This window comes from Amblyomma mixtum, chromosome 2 (assembly GCF_055824585.1).
Source record: "Amblyomma mixtum isolate Tamu chromosome 2, ASM5582458v1, whole genome shotgun sequence".
Lineage (NCBI taxonomy): Eukaryota > Metazoa > Arthropoda > Arachnida > Ixodida > Ixodidae > Amblyomma > Amblyomma mixtum.
Window position 1 is genome coordinate 72,547,896 of NC_143013.1, and position 16,221 is coordinate 72,564,116.

At 52.1% G+C, this 16,221-nt stretch overlaps 2 protein-coding genes across 4 annotated transcripts in view; both read right to left on the reverse strand.

Annotated features, from left to right (window-relative positions):
* Positions 1–16,221, reverse strand: part of LOC149359708 (uncharacterized) — a 79,381-nt gene that overhangs the window by 42,413 nt on the left and 20,747 nt on the right. The window contains exon 1 of one of the 3 annotated variants that reach the window (XM_089571843.1): positions 15,997–16,131. The exons of 1 other annotated variant lie outside the window; for it this stretch is intronic. The gene's annotated coding sequence lies outside the window, so the exon portion shown is untranslated. Of the gene's footprint in view, positions 1–9,573; positions 9,794–15,996; positions 16,132–16,221 lie in introns of those variants that run through there. One more of the 3 variants, XM_089571846.1, reaches the window with a different exon arrangement.
* Positions 10,551–12,373, reverse strand: LOC149359710 (uncharacterized). The gene has a single exon (XM_089571848.1). It carries the CDS (start codon positions 12,161–12,163, stop codon positions 10,931–10,933), a length of 1,233 nt encoding a protein of 410 aa, XP_089427974.1. The 5' UTR covers positions 12,164–12,373; the 3' UTR covers positions 10,551–10,930.

Consider the following 16,221-nt stretch of genomic DNA (forward strand, 5'->3'; position numbering starts at 1 on the left):
GGATGGCGAAATGGGAAGCTTGGCGACGAAGGGCCCGAGGGAAGGAGGACGTAGAGTGCGCACGAAGGGCATCCAGCAAGGAAGAAATCCATGGATCCTGGCGTTGTTGATTGGGCATGTCGATAGCAGTGAGCGCTGTGAGTGGGGAATCAGATACGAGGGAAGAGGGTGGTGGTGGTGGTGGTGAAAACTTTTATATTGTAAAAAAAGAGTTTGGGAGCCACAGAGTGGCCCCGCTACATGGTCGGCGTCCCTAGTCCGGGACACCGCACGACGAGGCCCCGTCTCTCGCACGTTTCACCAGAGCCCTTTGGGACTCAAGCGAGGAGCAGTTGAGGAGGGCAGTCTCCCATGCCTCTCTGGAAGGGGTAGGGGAAGGGGGGAGGTGGGGATTTTGAGTACATGCCCACACCATGTGGAAGATATCACAGGTCTCCCCACAGTGTGGGCATCGCCCATCCGTGTTAGGATCGTAATGTTTTATTATTGCAGGACAGAGTAGAGTACCTGTCTGCAGGCGCCTTAAAGTTCGCTCCTCCGTCTTACTCAGCCCTTTTGCAGGGGCCGGGAAAAGGCGGTGGTTGTCGCTATAATGTGTTAATATTTCCCTGAATCGCAGCAGCGGCTGGTTAGTCTCCGAGCCAGAAGAGCTGGGATGAGGAGCCCGGTGAGTAAGCGCTCGGGCAGCCGCGTCAGCGGCCTCATTACCTCGTAAGCCCTGGTGGCCAGGAGCCCAAATGATTCGTTTGGGTGTTGGATCAGTGGCAGTCCGTCGTAGAATACAAGCAGCTAAGGGGGAGATCTCCCCTGCCAAGTAATGTTCACATGCTTTTCGGGAGTCCGTGATGAGGGCGCAGGAGAGGGCAGTGGCGAGCGTGACAAGGCGTCGGCGTCGGAGTGCTTGCGGCCCGACCGGTAGACAACGGTAACATCGAATTCCTGAAGACGGAGTGCCCAGCGGCCAAGGCGTCCTGAGGGATCTTTGAGGGAGGCCAACCAACACAAGGCGTGGTGATCAGTAACGACGGTGAACGGGCGGCCATATAAGTAAGGGCGGAATTTTGTGAGAGCCCACACTACGGCCAGACACTCCTTTTCAGTCACGCTGTAGTTCGACTCTGCTTTGGTGAGAGCACGGCTGGCGTACGCAACAACGTATTCAGAAAATTCGGGCTTGCGCTGGGCCAGGACAGCACCGAGGCCAATTCCGCTTGCGTCGGTGTGCACCTCAGTAGGAGCACTGGGGTCATAGTGCCGAAGAATAGGGGGTGAAGTAAGACGACGACGGAGCGCAGCAAAAGCTTCATCGCAGGCAGAGTCCCACGTAGACAGGTCGGCGGGACCATTGAGGAGTTTCGTAAGGGGCGCGACGATAGAGGCGAAATTAGGGACAAAGCGCCGAAAATAGGAGCAGAGGCCCACAAATCGGCGCACCTGTTTCGTAGAGGTCGGTTTAGGGAATTCAGCCACAGCCCGGAGTTTGTCAGGATCAGGTAGGACGCCATCTTTGGATACGAGGTGGCCGAGTATTGTCAGTTGCCGGGCACCAAAGTGACATTTCTTGAGGTTAAGCTGAAGGCCAGCACGGGTGAGGCAGCTCAATATCTGGCGCAAGCGCTGGAGGTGCGTCGGAAAATCGGGCGAAAACACAACATCATCATCCAAGTAGCAGAGACAAATGTTCCACTTGAGCCCGCGCAATACATTGTCCATCATTCGTTCGAACGTGGCGGGAGCGTTACACAGACCGAATGGCATTACGGTGAATTCATATAGGCCGTCAGGGGTAACGAATGCCGTTTTAGGACGGTCGGACTCAGACATCGACACTTGCCAATAGCCGGAACGGAGATCCAGAGAGGAGAAGAATTCGGCACCTTGCAAGCAGTCTAGGGCGTCGTCAATACGGGGTAGCGGGTAGACGTCTTTGCGCGTAATTTTGTTGAGCCGGCGATAGTCCACGCAAAATCGTATCGAGCCATCCTTCTTCTTCACCAGCACCACTGGGGACGACCAAGGACTGGCAGGTGGCTGAATAATGCCGCGTTGTAGCATGTCGTCCACTTGCTCAGCGATGAGGCGGCGCTCGGGAAGTGACACACGGTAGGGGCGCTGGCGGAGAGGAGTATGGGTACCGGTTTCAATGTGGTGCTCGACATTGGTCGCACGGCCCAAAGAAGAGGACTGGTGGTCAAACGAGGAGCGAAACTGGTTGAGCAGGGCAAGAAGCTGCGCGTGTTGAGCTGTGTCGAGGGCGGGGTCAATAGAGCGGTCGAAAATGTCCGAAGGCAGTGGGTGATCGGGAGTAGGGCCACGTGGGGTGAGGGCAGCGATGTCGGGACTGGAGGAGGTCACATCGGTGTCCAAGGAAGTGATCAAGGTAGCGGTTTCAAAATGGCCAAGGCACTCGCCACGGAGCAGGGAGAGGGCAGAGAAGGAGGTGTTAGAGACGAGGATGGCGGCAGTACCGTGTTGAATGTCGATGACGGCGAAGGGAACAGAGAGGCGTCGGCGAGAAGCAAGGATGGGGGAAGGCGTGAAGAGAACGGTGGCGTCAGAAACAGAGGCGGCGCAAACAGGGACAAGCACAGCACTGTCAGGGGGAATGTGAGTGTCCTCGGCGACAACAAACTTAGCATCACAGCGAATCGAAGGCTCGTCGAAGGCAGCATCACAGAGCGTAGAAAAGACGACATGCGCACGGGCGCAGTCAATGACGGCGCTGTGGCGGGATTGAAAATCCCAGCCAAGGATGACGTCATGGGAGCTTGCACGGAGAACTAAAAATTCGACAACATATAAAACATCGGCGATGACTACGCGTGCTGTGCAAGCGGCAGACGGATGAACGGCCTCGGCGCTAGCTGTACGGAGGGAGAGTCCAGAAGATGGGGTGGTAACTTTTCGAAGTGAACGGCAGTTTTCGTTAATGACAGAAACGGAGGCCCCAGTGTCCACAAGCGCAAGTGTCTTGACGCCGTCTACAAACACGCCAAGAAGATTCGGCGGTGAAAGGCGAGGACTTAAGCAGGGCGATGATAGCGCAGTTCGTGCCCCAGGAACTGCGGCTGCTAGTTTTCCGAATCGGCGGGGACGGGGCGACGCCTCATGGGCGACAAGGAGCGGCGGCGAGGGGAGGGCGAGCGGTGGGAAACGTAGGGCTGGCGACCAAGCGCGCGGTCAGGTGAGGACCCCTGATGCGGTGGTTCGAAAGGTGCGCGAAAGGTGCGATCTGTATCGCGGTAGTCCGGCAGAGGGTGGAGAGGCGCAGGCAGAGTACGTCGACATAGGCGAGCGACGTGGCCTGGAAAACCGCAGGCGTAGCAGATCGGTCGGTTGTCAGCTGTGCGCCAAGGATTGTAGACAGCGGGCGCGAAACGCTGTCGGGAAACAACAGGCGCAGGCACCGCAGGAGGAGCATAGGCATAGGCCTGCGGCCGCGGTGGTCTTCTGACAGCCTCGGCATACGTGAGAGGCACGGGTGCGGGCGCAGGCGGCACGCTTACTGGAGGGTCGTAGCTTAACGGGGCGGCAACTGGGGTGGGCTGGATCGGGAGTAGACCGGCCTGAGGAGCCAAGGGTGCCGGTTGCCGAAGACTAGGAAGTGCATCGGCGACCTCCTGCGTGATGGCATTCCGGATCTCAGGACTGAGGACGGGCGGTGACGGGTGTTGGTTAGATATGAGCGATAGCTGCCGGGCGACCTCTTCCCGCACGAAGTCTTTGATTGTGGCTAGCAAGTCGTGGTTGATGCCCAGGCCGGAGATGGAGTCGGCAGGCGGGGAAAGGCGACGAGCGCAAAGACGTTGCTTGCGCAACTCGTCAAAACTTTGGCACAGTGTATAAACCGAGGCGACGGTGGTGGGGCTCTTCGCCAGCAACATCTGAAAAGCGTCGTCGTCGATGCCTTTCAGGACGTGCTTAATCTTGTCAGCTTCGGACATAGTTGGATCAACACGCTTGCATAGTTCAACTACATCTTCAATGTAGCTCGTGAAAGTCTCGTCCTTGTGCTGAGCTCGGACACGCAAGCTTTGCTCAGCGCGCAGTTTCCGGACGGCGGGACGGCCGAAAACCTCCGCAAGTGTGCTCTTGAAAACGGCCCAGGTCCCGACGCGTGTCCCGACGAGCTGAGGAACCAGATGCCAGCAGGTGCGTTTCGGATGGAGTTGATGTTGTGCTGCGCCCGAGAGTACGTGGAATAGATTTGCCAGTAGATAAGACCGTCCGATACTTGCGTGAAAACGCTCTAGTTTTGTTGATTGCAGACAAGGAAGGGGGTTTTGCTGTATTTTCCAAGCATAGCTTCCAGGTGGGGATGTCGGCCTCGTGGTTTCGGAACCACAGGTTCGCTACGTCGCTCAGGTAGAATATAACGTTGGTCAGTTTGACGCTGTCATCCCAATTGTTATGGCGGCTCACCCGTTCGTATGATTCCAGCCAATCTTCTACATCCTGGTCGCTGTGGCCGCTGATAACAGCGGGGTCGCGCTGCCGGACGGCACCGGAGCAGATGATGGGCTGCGGCGGGGGTGCGGGCTGTTGACTGGTCTTGGACATCGGGATGGTGCGGCTGCGAAGGTCCACGGTGATGAGGAACGGTGAACGCAGCAACCTCCACCAAATGAAGAGTGGTTTATTGGCACGTTGAAGCGCCGGCAACGAAGACCCGGGCGCAAGTCGTCTAGGAACCAGCGAGGCGAGAGACCGGCACACAAGCGGCAGTTCTCCAGCACGAGCCTTTCGCGGGCGGCGCTAGCGCTTCGTCGTCGTTGGTGGCGGTGCTGGATCTTCTTCTTCATTCCAAGATAAATAAATAAATAAATAAATAAATAAATAAATAAATAAATAAATAAATAAATAAATAAATAAATAAATAAGAGTGATGATCCAAACGATAACCACAGCAGCAGCGACGGCCATCGCAGCTTTTTTTTTTTTTAGTGTCTCCTCTTTAATCATTCCGGATAAAGGCGTCCTGACCTGTTGGTGGGAAGATTGTGAGAACATTATTTAAACAACGATGTTCTTCTTTTTTCCCGCACGCAATAGCTCTATGGAATGCCCTGCCAAACACCATTGTATCATGCACTAATCGCAAATCATTCCGTGAAATGCTAAAGGACCATTTTTCGTGAGAGCAATCTTTTCAGTTATATGTTGTGCTTGATACAGACAAGTGTCCTTGCTTTTTTTTCATTCCTTAGCCTTTGTTTACTCATGTGTTAATTTTTTTTTACTTGTTACATATTGTATAACCTTTTCGACGCCCCTTACCTGCTGTACATTTCTATTCCTTTTCACTGTTATTTTTTTTTCTCTTTCTTTGTAGTGTTCTTGTCATGTTGGTACAAATCTTGAGTTTGCTCCCCCCATATGTAATGCCCTCGGGCCTTTAAGGGAAAAATAAATGTAATGAAATGAAATGAGAAAGTACTTTAGTTCGTGATTAAAAGTTTACCAAATTGTAACTTTCTACATGTGCATCAAAGTTCAGTGCGTCGTACACTATGAGAAACTGTGCTATTTGAATGATCCTAGGGTCAAATATGTCGTGCTTATAAGAAAGAATGAACAGACTTTTATTCAGGACAGGGAGGCCTGTGGCCATGGTTGGGTGAGGGGTAAAAAGAGAAGAGCCATTTGATGAAGTAATAGTTCAGTTCCAGGTAATATGGCTACAAGTCGGAAGGAGAGTATGAGTTACTTTTTTTGCCCACTCATCCTGACACTCCTCGTATAATGCCACTTTGTCTACAATGGGTAGCAAGGTCTTCCATAGTGTTGCGGAGGCCGAAAGAAAGCAGTTGACTGAAAGCATTGGTGTCTGTGGGCGCGGCATGTTTGGTTGCCAATGCGTCCCTAAGAGGACAATTCAATGGTCCCTTTTGAAACCATGACGCCTCACCTGAAAATATAGCCGTTTGAACAAACCTTAACTGGTGTTGATATCACGTCTCGCTGAGCGCATAAAGTGAGTGCTAACAAGGCAGACACTGTTTTAGGTCAGTCGCTTGCTACTAATGTTACAACAGTCGCAGTGCGACCCTACAATGTCTGGTGGGGCACATGCATAGGTGGCGGTGTAGACCAATCTCTACCTGTTAATCTAGCGAACGCAGAATAAACACTACTTTAGGGCCCCAATTTAGAGAGCTCCAAAACCTCAGGGTTTTCACACTGGCGTTTTAGCGAAAAAGAAAGCAACTTCGGGAGCACTTCTTGTGATCTGCAGTTAAACTAGCGCGATGCGCGGTGACACATAACGCCGTGTCTCAGTTATACATGACCAATGGCATCACTAGGATCAGCTGCACACGGTACGGTGGATAGCGCGTCACCTCCATCTCCTCCTCTTCCAGGGCCCTCTCATGACGCCCTAGGCAGGGATATCATGAGGAATATTTCAACATCTAGTGAAAAGGTTATGCAAGGTGACAAAATCCAACTGATGAATGTGAAGAAGTGCAATGCTGGCCAATACTTGGCCTTATCTAGCTCAGTGTATGTCGCTTCGTGGTGTTTCCTTAGCCAAGATATTTCGGCTTAAATTGCGCTCTCAGACAACTAGTCACAGAAGGCTATGAGTTTCGGAGCTGAAACATCGACCTCATTCACAGTTAAGAAAGGTGCTTGGCTGCATCCAGCGGCGCCTCTTCAAGCTCTGCACTCGATGCGGACCACGCCCACCTCGTGACGCCACTGTACACGACAGCATTTGTTAATTATGTTTAGAATCGGCACATGAGCGGCTTTACTAAAACTGTTCGCTCGTCAGAACTACGCTTGGTTGGTGCTTTGGAGCACTGCTTCCTCATAACCTGAATTATGCTTGGGGAAAGGTGCTGGCTATTTGGCGGTCCACGCGCCTTCGGTTTCTTCGGCAAAAGCAGGCGCAATTTTAGAGCGCTTACTCACCCGGATGCAATGCCGGAAAACGCCTCAACTTTGACCTGCAGTATCAGCCAAGGTCAAAGCGGGAGAGCCGATTGCGCTACTGTCTAGCTACCGTATTTTCCGGTGTATAAGACGCGGTTTTTTTTTTTTCAAAAATCTTGCTGGTGCGTCCTATACAAGGGTGCGTCTTATATGCGAATTTTCCGTTTTTTTTTTTTGCGAGTTCAGAAATTACTCAGGTTCATGTTCAAGCTTTTTTCACCGAAAAAATATTACTACCAATAACGCGGTTGTAACATGGTTAATACTTCAATACGGAGACCGCCGTGCGCAACTTTTTTAGGTGAACTTTATCATGAAACGGCGGGGTTGACCACTTCCGGGATCTTAAACACGCGGCCGTTTCGGAGGTCCCAAGCAAAGGTAATGTTAAATACCAAAAGATGGCGACAGTCGCGCTTCTCGCCATTGTCAGACAAGCCAAGAGAAGCCGACTTTTTTTTTAGTCACCCTTTGCAAGTACGAAGTGCGAAGAGAATGCTTCAGACGTGTTGCCTTTTCGATAGCGCATCCGAAGATGAAGACTTTGAAGGTTTTATGTAAAAATAAATTGTTATGGACATAAAGAGAGTTCTGTCGCTTTTTTTTCTTTTGTGCTAAAACGTGGGATGGTATGGCGTGCGTATTGCCTTTTTCGATCACTTAGCGTTGCTTAAGAACTTCTCACACCTACGGTGCATTTTGCGATGGTCGCATAAGCATGTTTAATTAAGCCTCACTAGCCTAACTGGGTAAATTGGGGGGCGTCTTTTACACGGGTGCGTCTTATATACCAATTTTTTCAATGACAGCCTGCATATATGGCGGGTGCGTCTTATACAAGGGTGCGTTTTGTACACCGGAAAATATAGTATGTGTCTGAGCATAGTATATGTCACGTGATCAACCATGTGTTTGGACCATGAGTTCGGACTATTGGTTAATTATGCAGTTATGTCGACTGATTATTGGCCCAATGGGCATTAATTGGTTATTACAAACAAAACCAAACTTTGCACCATCGATTCTTATACTATTGGAAAGCTAAGGTTGAGTGCAAATGCTTTGTTCTAGTTAAAGGCCCGAATTGATTAGCGTTAATATGTTAGTTGCAGTTAAAACCAAATTTTGCGATATAGCATCGATTCATATACCGTTGCAAAGCTTAAGTCAAGTGTGAATGCACTGTGCTTTTTAGCGTCCCGAATTATTTAGCAATTCGTTAATTCCGATTAAAATCGAAATCAATCACACCAAAGAGCTAACGATCTACTAACTAGATTTAAAGGTGCACTAAAGAGGAACCTGAACTTGTCTTTTTACCGCGGGAACTCGATCTACACTTTCCGAGCATTCTTAGAAATATCAAATTATTGTCCTGAGCGGCCGATTTTCCTAATTTGTTTGTTTGTTTTATGGGGTTTAACGTCCCAAAGCGACTAAGGCTATGAGAGACGCCGTAGTGGAGGGCTCCGGAAATTTCGACCACCTGGGGTTCTTTAACGTGCACTGACATCGCACAGTACACGGGCCTCTAGAATTTCTCCTCCAAAGAAATTCTAGCCGCCGCGGCCGGGATCGAACCCGCGTCTTTTGGGTCAGCAGCCGAGCACCATAACCGCTGAGCCACCGCGGCGGCTAATTTTTTTCCCTAATTTAAATCGGATTCAAAGTCTCGGCTACCGTCTTCACTGCTGGAGGTCTCGGGCTGAGATCGCCGTTCATTGCCGATGACCATCAAGGCTCAGCCAAGGTCAAACCTATGGTCAAACCTTCAGGACAGTGGGCACCTTAGTCACGCTTTAAGCTACGTAACCGATGAAGAGCGGCAGCTTCGAAAGCAAAGGTGGATAACTGGCATCCTGGGATAGTGGACACCTCAGTCGCGCTTTAAGCTACTTGGTGGTAGTGACAGACGTGCGCTGCATGCGTTGGCATTGACAACGTTGTGGCAGAAACGCGGCACTGGAGCTGTAGGCCTTCGGTGTTCGTTGTGTTCATTGGCGTCGGCGTTGTCAACGAACTGGCTCCCTGTGTCAGTGAACGCCTCAGTCGCGCTTTGAGGTATGTGGCGGAGGTGAGAGAGAGACTTGGGCTGAATACGTTAGCGCTAACAACGTTGCGGCAGAGACGCGGCACTGCAGCAATAGGCCGCAGCGTTCATTAGGTGAGCAACCTCTGACGATCAACCCACCTGCCAAGGTGGCAGGGTGGGCGCGCTGCCTATCCAGTGTTCGGAACGCACGCAACGTTACAGACGCTAAGCCGCGTATAGTTGCCCAATACACCACAGTTCTCGATCTCTAACCAGGTTCAACAGTAGTTAAACCGCAGCTACTTTTTCGAAAGACCCGTAATTAAAAGCTCCATCGGTAGAATTTGTTATCTATAATGCGTTGAAAAAAATGATTTGTGTAATTGCTAGTGCTTACTAATGTATGTGTTACATTTAAGTTTGCATCGTCGAACCGCACGAGACGACGAGACCCGTGCTGTGGCAGAATCCTATTGTTCTTTGTTGCGACTGAAGGACATCCCATTCCTAAGAACATGCACCCCGAGCACGGCGGAGAACGCAGGGCAGCCCACGCCAAAGCCCTGCACAAGCTGTACGGCGACAGTTCTGAGGTAGCTTACGTGGACGCGGCAGCATACTTGTCGGGTTCCCGCATGGTCCTCGCCGTCGCTGACAATTGGGCCCGATTACTCGCATCAGGCTCCATCACCACAGACTCATCAGAAATTGCAGAGCAAGCAGCAATTGCGCTCGCTCTCATCTCCACCTCTGCCATCAAAAAATCCTCTCCGACCCAAAATCCGCCCTATCCAATTTCGCTAAAGGCCTGATATCCCGCACCGCGGCTCGGCTTCTGCGCTTCTGGAACCCCACCCGTCCTGGAACCCTTATCTGGACCCCCGCACACGCAGGCCTCCCGGGTAACGAGGAGGTCCCCACCACCACCACCACCCTGGCCCTAGGTCTCACTTTCCGGGCTGAAGTTGGACCCCCTCCGCCATCCCAGGAGCGTCTGATTACCTTCAGAGATATCCTTATCCACTACTGGGATACCCGGCGCGTTTACGCACTGCCGACTTCAACCCTAACCCAGGCATCCCTCTGACGTCGAGTCCAGACCCGTACTGCTCCCTACCCTATTCTTCTTCATGCCCGCTACCCCGATCAGTTCCTCTCCATCTGTAAGCTCTGCGGGAAACCGGGAGACTTTCTTCAGATCCTCCTCACACGCCCTACCTTCCCACACCCTCCATCCTCAACCACGCTGACCGGCGCTGGATAATTACCGACGCCCTGAAGCGGTTAGCCCTCCAAGGACTATCCTTTGCCCTTTAAGGGCAGCCTCCTAAGGGTTGCCTCGTGCTACGTAAATGGGGGGGGGGGGGGAGTTTTTCCCCCTCTGCAGTTCTTGGCAATAAATGTTTCCACCACCACCCACTGGTTCGAGTTCAGCTATAATCGCTGCCACATGCAGACAGCGCAGAGTTGATAGCAGAGCAGAACGTTGGGCCAGTTGGTGTAGCGACATATTGAAGAAAACTTGGCGCAGATTAAAGTTGAAAGATGTGAGAGGAAACATTGAAAGAACAGACGGGTGTCGCAACCATTCTGTTGTTTTATTGATTCTATTTTATACTACTCTCGTAATTCGCTACTAAATAACGCCATCTACACGAAGAACACGTATTACTATTGTAGTGAAGACGAAGCGCTGCTCTCCTCTTCAGCCCTAGTCACAACACATTTGCGATACAACACATTTCGGCGACGAGGATGGTATGTCACCGACAGTAGTTTTCACATTGTTTGGGATCCATTCAGCACAATAGCTCAAGTTCCTGTTTTGGACGTTCAGCATCTGCTCGTCAACTTCACGCACACTCAAGCAGCCTCTTAACACAGCAGTGACTGCCAGGAAACGTCCATGGTGGTGGCCACATGCAGCCATCATGTTCTTAGCATCAAACATCTGTTGTGTTAGCTCTGGCACAGTGAGCGCCCTGTACTATTGGCTGCCTCGAGACGCAAGTGGGGCGAACCCTGGCATGAAGCGCAAGAGCAGGAAGGGCAGCTGTCCAGGAACAAATGGTCGAGATCTCCATTGGTGAGACCGGTGAGCTTGAGGGTCTGAAAGCGAATGTCATAAAGTGCCTTATTGTCAATGCAGTAGGTTTCATCTGTGTTTTCTACCAGCTGGTGCACGGAGATGGTGGCATTGTAGGGCTTAGCGACTGCGTCCGAAACCTTTGGAGAGGGGACAACGCAGGAGGTGTCCATGATGCGATTCGGATATTTACGACTCTTTGAGATGAGGAGAGTAACCATGCCAGCCCTGGAGGCAGAAAACAAGACGTTCTTAGTGGCAGACTGGGTCTTGGCGTTTGCGTCCAACGCCACGGGTATGGAAGGGGACATAGCACCCGACGTGGCACCGGACGCGGCACTGGACTTGGCACTGGAGGATGTATCGAACGCTGCACCGGACGTGGCACTCATCACACCGACTCGCTCAGCGTTGCCCTGGTTGAATGGCTGTGGTCGCTCCACTTCCCCGCCCTTTAAATGGTTGCCTTCATTCTGGGACAGAGGTGGTGCATAAGATAAGCTGCCTTCGGTGACAAATGGAGGCGAGGAAATACCGAGGCCTTGTGCTATTATTCGCCCCTGAGGCATGGCCGAGACAGCTGCAGATTCGGACTCACATCCCGGAGGTCCTTCTGTGACGGGGTCTGGAACAATTCGCTTGCCTTGCTCAGCCACTGAAGAAAGAAGCTCGATGGCGTGGACTGCTGTAGCTGCCTTTTGCGCTTCTGTCCCCGGTGCGACTGGTGGTAAATTTTCGCTCCTCTTTTCTGCGTCTTGCATCTCTTCAGATGCTGATGCTTCTGGCTCAGGGAGGTTAGGTCGATTCGCCATTACCGTCGGCTCGTCCGGCGAGTGGAAGCTGGGTACGGTAACAGCCGTGCGTCCGCGTTGCGATCGCTGGTCATTATCGTGCAGCTTGTGTGCTTGTACCGACGCAGCAGCAGGTTCCTCGCGGGCGTTGGCGCTGTACGGTGCAAGGTCGCCAGTAGTCGGCAGCGGACTGGAGGGGCCGTTCGTCGCGGTATTAGGGTTAGGAGCCATGCCGGTCGAAACTGGATTGGACGATCGGGAATGGCGACGAGTTGCTTTCATGTCGCCGGTGTCAGATTTCTCGCTTTTCCGCATCTTAGGTATGTCCACAGCAGCTCACAATACGAGAGGGCAGGTCCAAACAGTAACAGCCAATGGTATTTTATCCAAGAACTTTTCTAACCGCCGTTCCAGCTTACAGCTCGAATCCGAAGAGCGTGCAGCGCGTGAACTTCTTCTTCTTCTGTAACGTGAGGACGCAACCGCGCGCTAAGGGACAATGGCGATGGGGACTGTTGTGGCAAAAAAAAAGAAGAAAAAAATGGAAGACGCTTAAGCTTCGTCTTAAGGAGTGGAACGCGACAGCGTGCTGCAGCGCTGCCAGGGAGTCCACAGAACGCCATCGCCCGGGCGTTCAGCGCGACGCCTTGCCCGTTGGAAACAGCTTCGAACGCAACGCATTTTTGAGGGGAGGAAATGTTCAGTAATTTGTCACATCTCGGTGGACACCCGAACCCCGCCGTAAGGAAAGGAAGGTAGGTCGGGAAGAGAAAGAGAGAGAAAGAAGTGCCGTGATGGAGGAAACAAAAAATAGATTTGAGGACAAGAACTTGCAGCAACTGTCTAACACATCTCGGTGGACACCCGCAGCCCCGATTATAGGTCGCCGGTTCGAAATCCTGCCGCAAGTTTAGTCAGTTTATGCTGCTCGAAACGCTGAATGGTATTACACCATCTGGAACATTCTGCGGCAAACGTTGGCATGATACTTTTCCCGACGCACGGTGCCGGCAGCTACAACTATAATGCCGATGGCTTTTCGACGGAACGAGCTGTATACGCTGGTGCGTAGACTCTGTGTTCATATTTGAAAGGCTGTGCGCTAAAAAGACGTTCCCAGGAAAAAGCATAGAGACGTCGCTATCGTCTCTATCCTTTTTCCTGGGGACGTCTTTTTAGCGCACAGCCTTTCAAATAGGAATATGTACAGTCTTTGTCAAAAGTAACCAGGCTGCATGCTTTGCTTTTAGCTCGTACAGTGGAGCCTTTACAGCTTCCCTGAAGCTGGAATGGTCGTTAGAGGTAAGGACTGGGGGTCTCCTTACCTTCAAACACGTTTTGATCTTTAGGAAAGCCACAAGGGCTCCACTATACAAGCTAGAAGCAAATCATGCAGCCTGGTTACTTTTGACAAAGACTGTACCAACCAGCCCGTCAAAAAGCCTTATTTAGACTATGTGTGGGATACTGAAAAGAGCGCCGTAGAACTACACAGATAAGAGGCCGCGCTCATATTCTCAACCACGACATATCGCATTAACAGCTGTCGCTCAATATCGCGTTGACACGTGGTGACCGTCATGTCATTTGTTGTTTTAGAGCGCAGCTCTTTCGCGCCCGTTTCTGGGTTTCGAGGCGTCGCCGTCGCCGTTGTCCGTTGTGACCAGCAGTGGACACCTTAGTCGCGCTTTAAGCTGCGAAACCAATAGAGCGGGAGCTAGCAGAGGGCAAAATTGGTAAATTGGTTTTTGAGGAATGGAAATGGCGCACTATCTGTCTAGCACATCTCGGTGGACATCTGAACCAGCGGAAGGTGCATAACTGCCCTTTTGGAAATGTGGACACCTCCACCATACTTTAAGCTTAGTGGCGGTAGTTTGGTTTATTGGGGTTTAAGGTCCCAAAGCAACTCAGGCTATGAGGGACGCCGTAGTGAAGGGCTGTAGAAATTTCGACCACCTGGGGTTCATTAACGTGCACTGACATCGCACAGCACACGGGCCTCTAGAATTTCGAAATTCAGCCGCCGTGGCCGGGATCGAACCCGCGTCTTTCGGGCGAGCAGTAGAGCGCCGTAATCACTGAGCCACCGCGGCGGGGCTTAAGTGGCGGTAGTGGTAGGTGTGCTCTGCATGCGTTGGCATTGACAACGTTGTGCCAAAAACGCGGCTCTGAAGCCATAGGCCGTCGGCGTTCGTTGTGTTCATTGATGTTGGCGTTGTCAGTGTTTTACACTCCGATCAATTTAAGGAAGGCGAGCGCGCGCGCGGCGAGGCACGCCAGCTGTGCGTAGTGACGTTATTTGCTCCTCGCGCATGCGCAGAATGGTCGTGCAAGAGCACACGAAACGACGGAGAAGTGGGCAATGTAGCTCACGCAACAACAACAACATATGGCTACGCTCAGATGTTGCTTTCACAATCCTCCAGGCTTAACCGGAGCTAAACCACAATCAATTTTAATGCAAAGGCCTTTAATGCCTCATCGTTGTCGACAGAAGGCGGTCAGCAGAAGTTTGTCAGCAGAGGTGTCGCGCTTTTGACGGGTGTCCACCGAGGTGAGACTTACTGCGTGATTTCCTTTCCTCAAATACAATTTTTATTTTCTTGATTACGGCCTCTCTTTCTTCTTTCACTCCCACTTCCTCCCTTCCTGTAAGGTGCGGTTCAGGTGTCCTCCGAGATGACAGATAATTACTTCTCCATTTCCTTTCCTCAAAAAGCGTTGCGTTCAAAGGGCAAGGCATCACGCCGAACGGGTGGTGGTGGTGGTGAAAAACATTTTTAATACTCAGAGAGAGTTTGAGGGTCAAAAAACACTGCTGCATGGTCGGTATCCTTAGTCCGGGACACCGCACGACGAGGCCCCGTATCGCGCCCGCTTTAATAGAGCCCTTTGGGACTCCAGTTTGGAGCAGTTGAGGAGGGCAGTCTCCCATGCCTCTCGGGTGGGGGTGGGGGAAGGGTGAAGGTGAGGATTCTGAGTACATGCCCACACAATGTGAAAGATATCGCAGATCTCTCCACAGTGCGGGCAGCGCCCATCTGTGTTCGGGTCGAAGTGTTTTGCTATGGCAGGACAGAGAAGAGTTCCTGTCTGCAGGCGCCACAGAATTCGCTCCTCCGCCTTACTGAGCCCCTTGCCAGATGCCGGGTAGAGGCGGTGGCTGTCGCAATAATGAATTAGGATTTCGCGGAACCGCAGAAGTGGTTTTTGAGCTACTAAGCCAGGAGAGCTTGGATGAGGAGCCCGGTGTGTGAGTGCTCGGGCGGCCGCATCAGCGGCCTCATTGCCTCGTAGACCCTGGTGGCCTGGAGCCCAAATCAGTTTTGTGCGAGTTGGATCGGCGAGAGCGCGTCTTAGAATTTGGGAGGCAAGAGGTGATATTTCCCCTGCAAGATAATGTTCACAGGCCCGGCAAGAGTCTGTGATAACCGTTCTCGATTTTGGATTGACAACGTTGTGGCAGAAACGCGGCACTGGAGTTATAGGCCTTCGGCGTTCGTTGTGTTCATTGGCGTCGGCGTTGTCAACGAACTGGCTCCCTGTGTCAGTGGGCGCCAGTTGCGTTTTGAGGTATGTGGCGGTGGTGAGAGAGAGATTTGGGCTGAATACGTTAGCGCTGACACCGTTTGCGGCAGACACGCGGCACTGCAGCAATAGGCCGCAGCGTTCATTGGGTGAACAGCCTCTGGCGATCAACCCACCTGCCAAGGTGGCAGGGTGGGCGCGCTGCCTATCCAGTGTTCGGAACGCACGCAACGTTACAGACGCTAAGCCGCGTCTAGTTGCCCAATACACCACAGCTCTCGATCTCTAACCAGGTTCAACAGTAGTTAAACCGCAGCTAATTTTTCGAAAGACCCGTAATTAAAAGCTCCATGGCTAGAATTTGTTATCTATAATGCGCTGAAAAGAATGATTTGTGTAATTGGTAGTGCTTACTAATGTATGTGTCACATTTAAGTTTGCATCGTCGAACCACATGAGACGAGACCCGTGCGGTGGCAGAATCCTAATGTTCTGCTGTTGCGACTGAAGGACATCCCATCCCTAAGAACATGCACCCCGAGCACGACGGAGAACGCAGGGCAGCCCGCGTCAAAGCCCTGCACAAGCTGTATGGCGACAGTTCTGAGGTAGCTTACGTGGACGCGGCAGCATACTTGTCGGGTTCCCGCATGGTCCTCGCCGTCGCTGACAATTGGGCCCCGATTACTCGCCGCGGCCGGGATCGAACCCGCGTCTTTGGGGCCAGCAGCCGAGCGCCGTAACCGCTGAGCCGCCGCGCGGGGCTGCCACTTAAAGGGGGGGGGGGGGGAGTTTGCCCCCTCTGCATTTCTTGGCAATGATGTTTACACCACCACCCACTA

Excerpts from the sequence above, each read along its gene's own strand:
- LOC149359710 (XM_089571848.1), bottom strand. The coding sequence starts at position 12,163 with ATGCGGAAAAGCGAGAAATCTGACACCGGCGACATGAAAGCAACTCGT.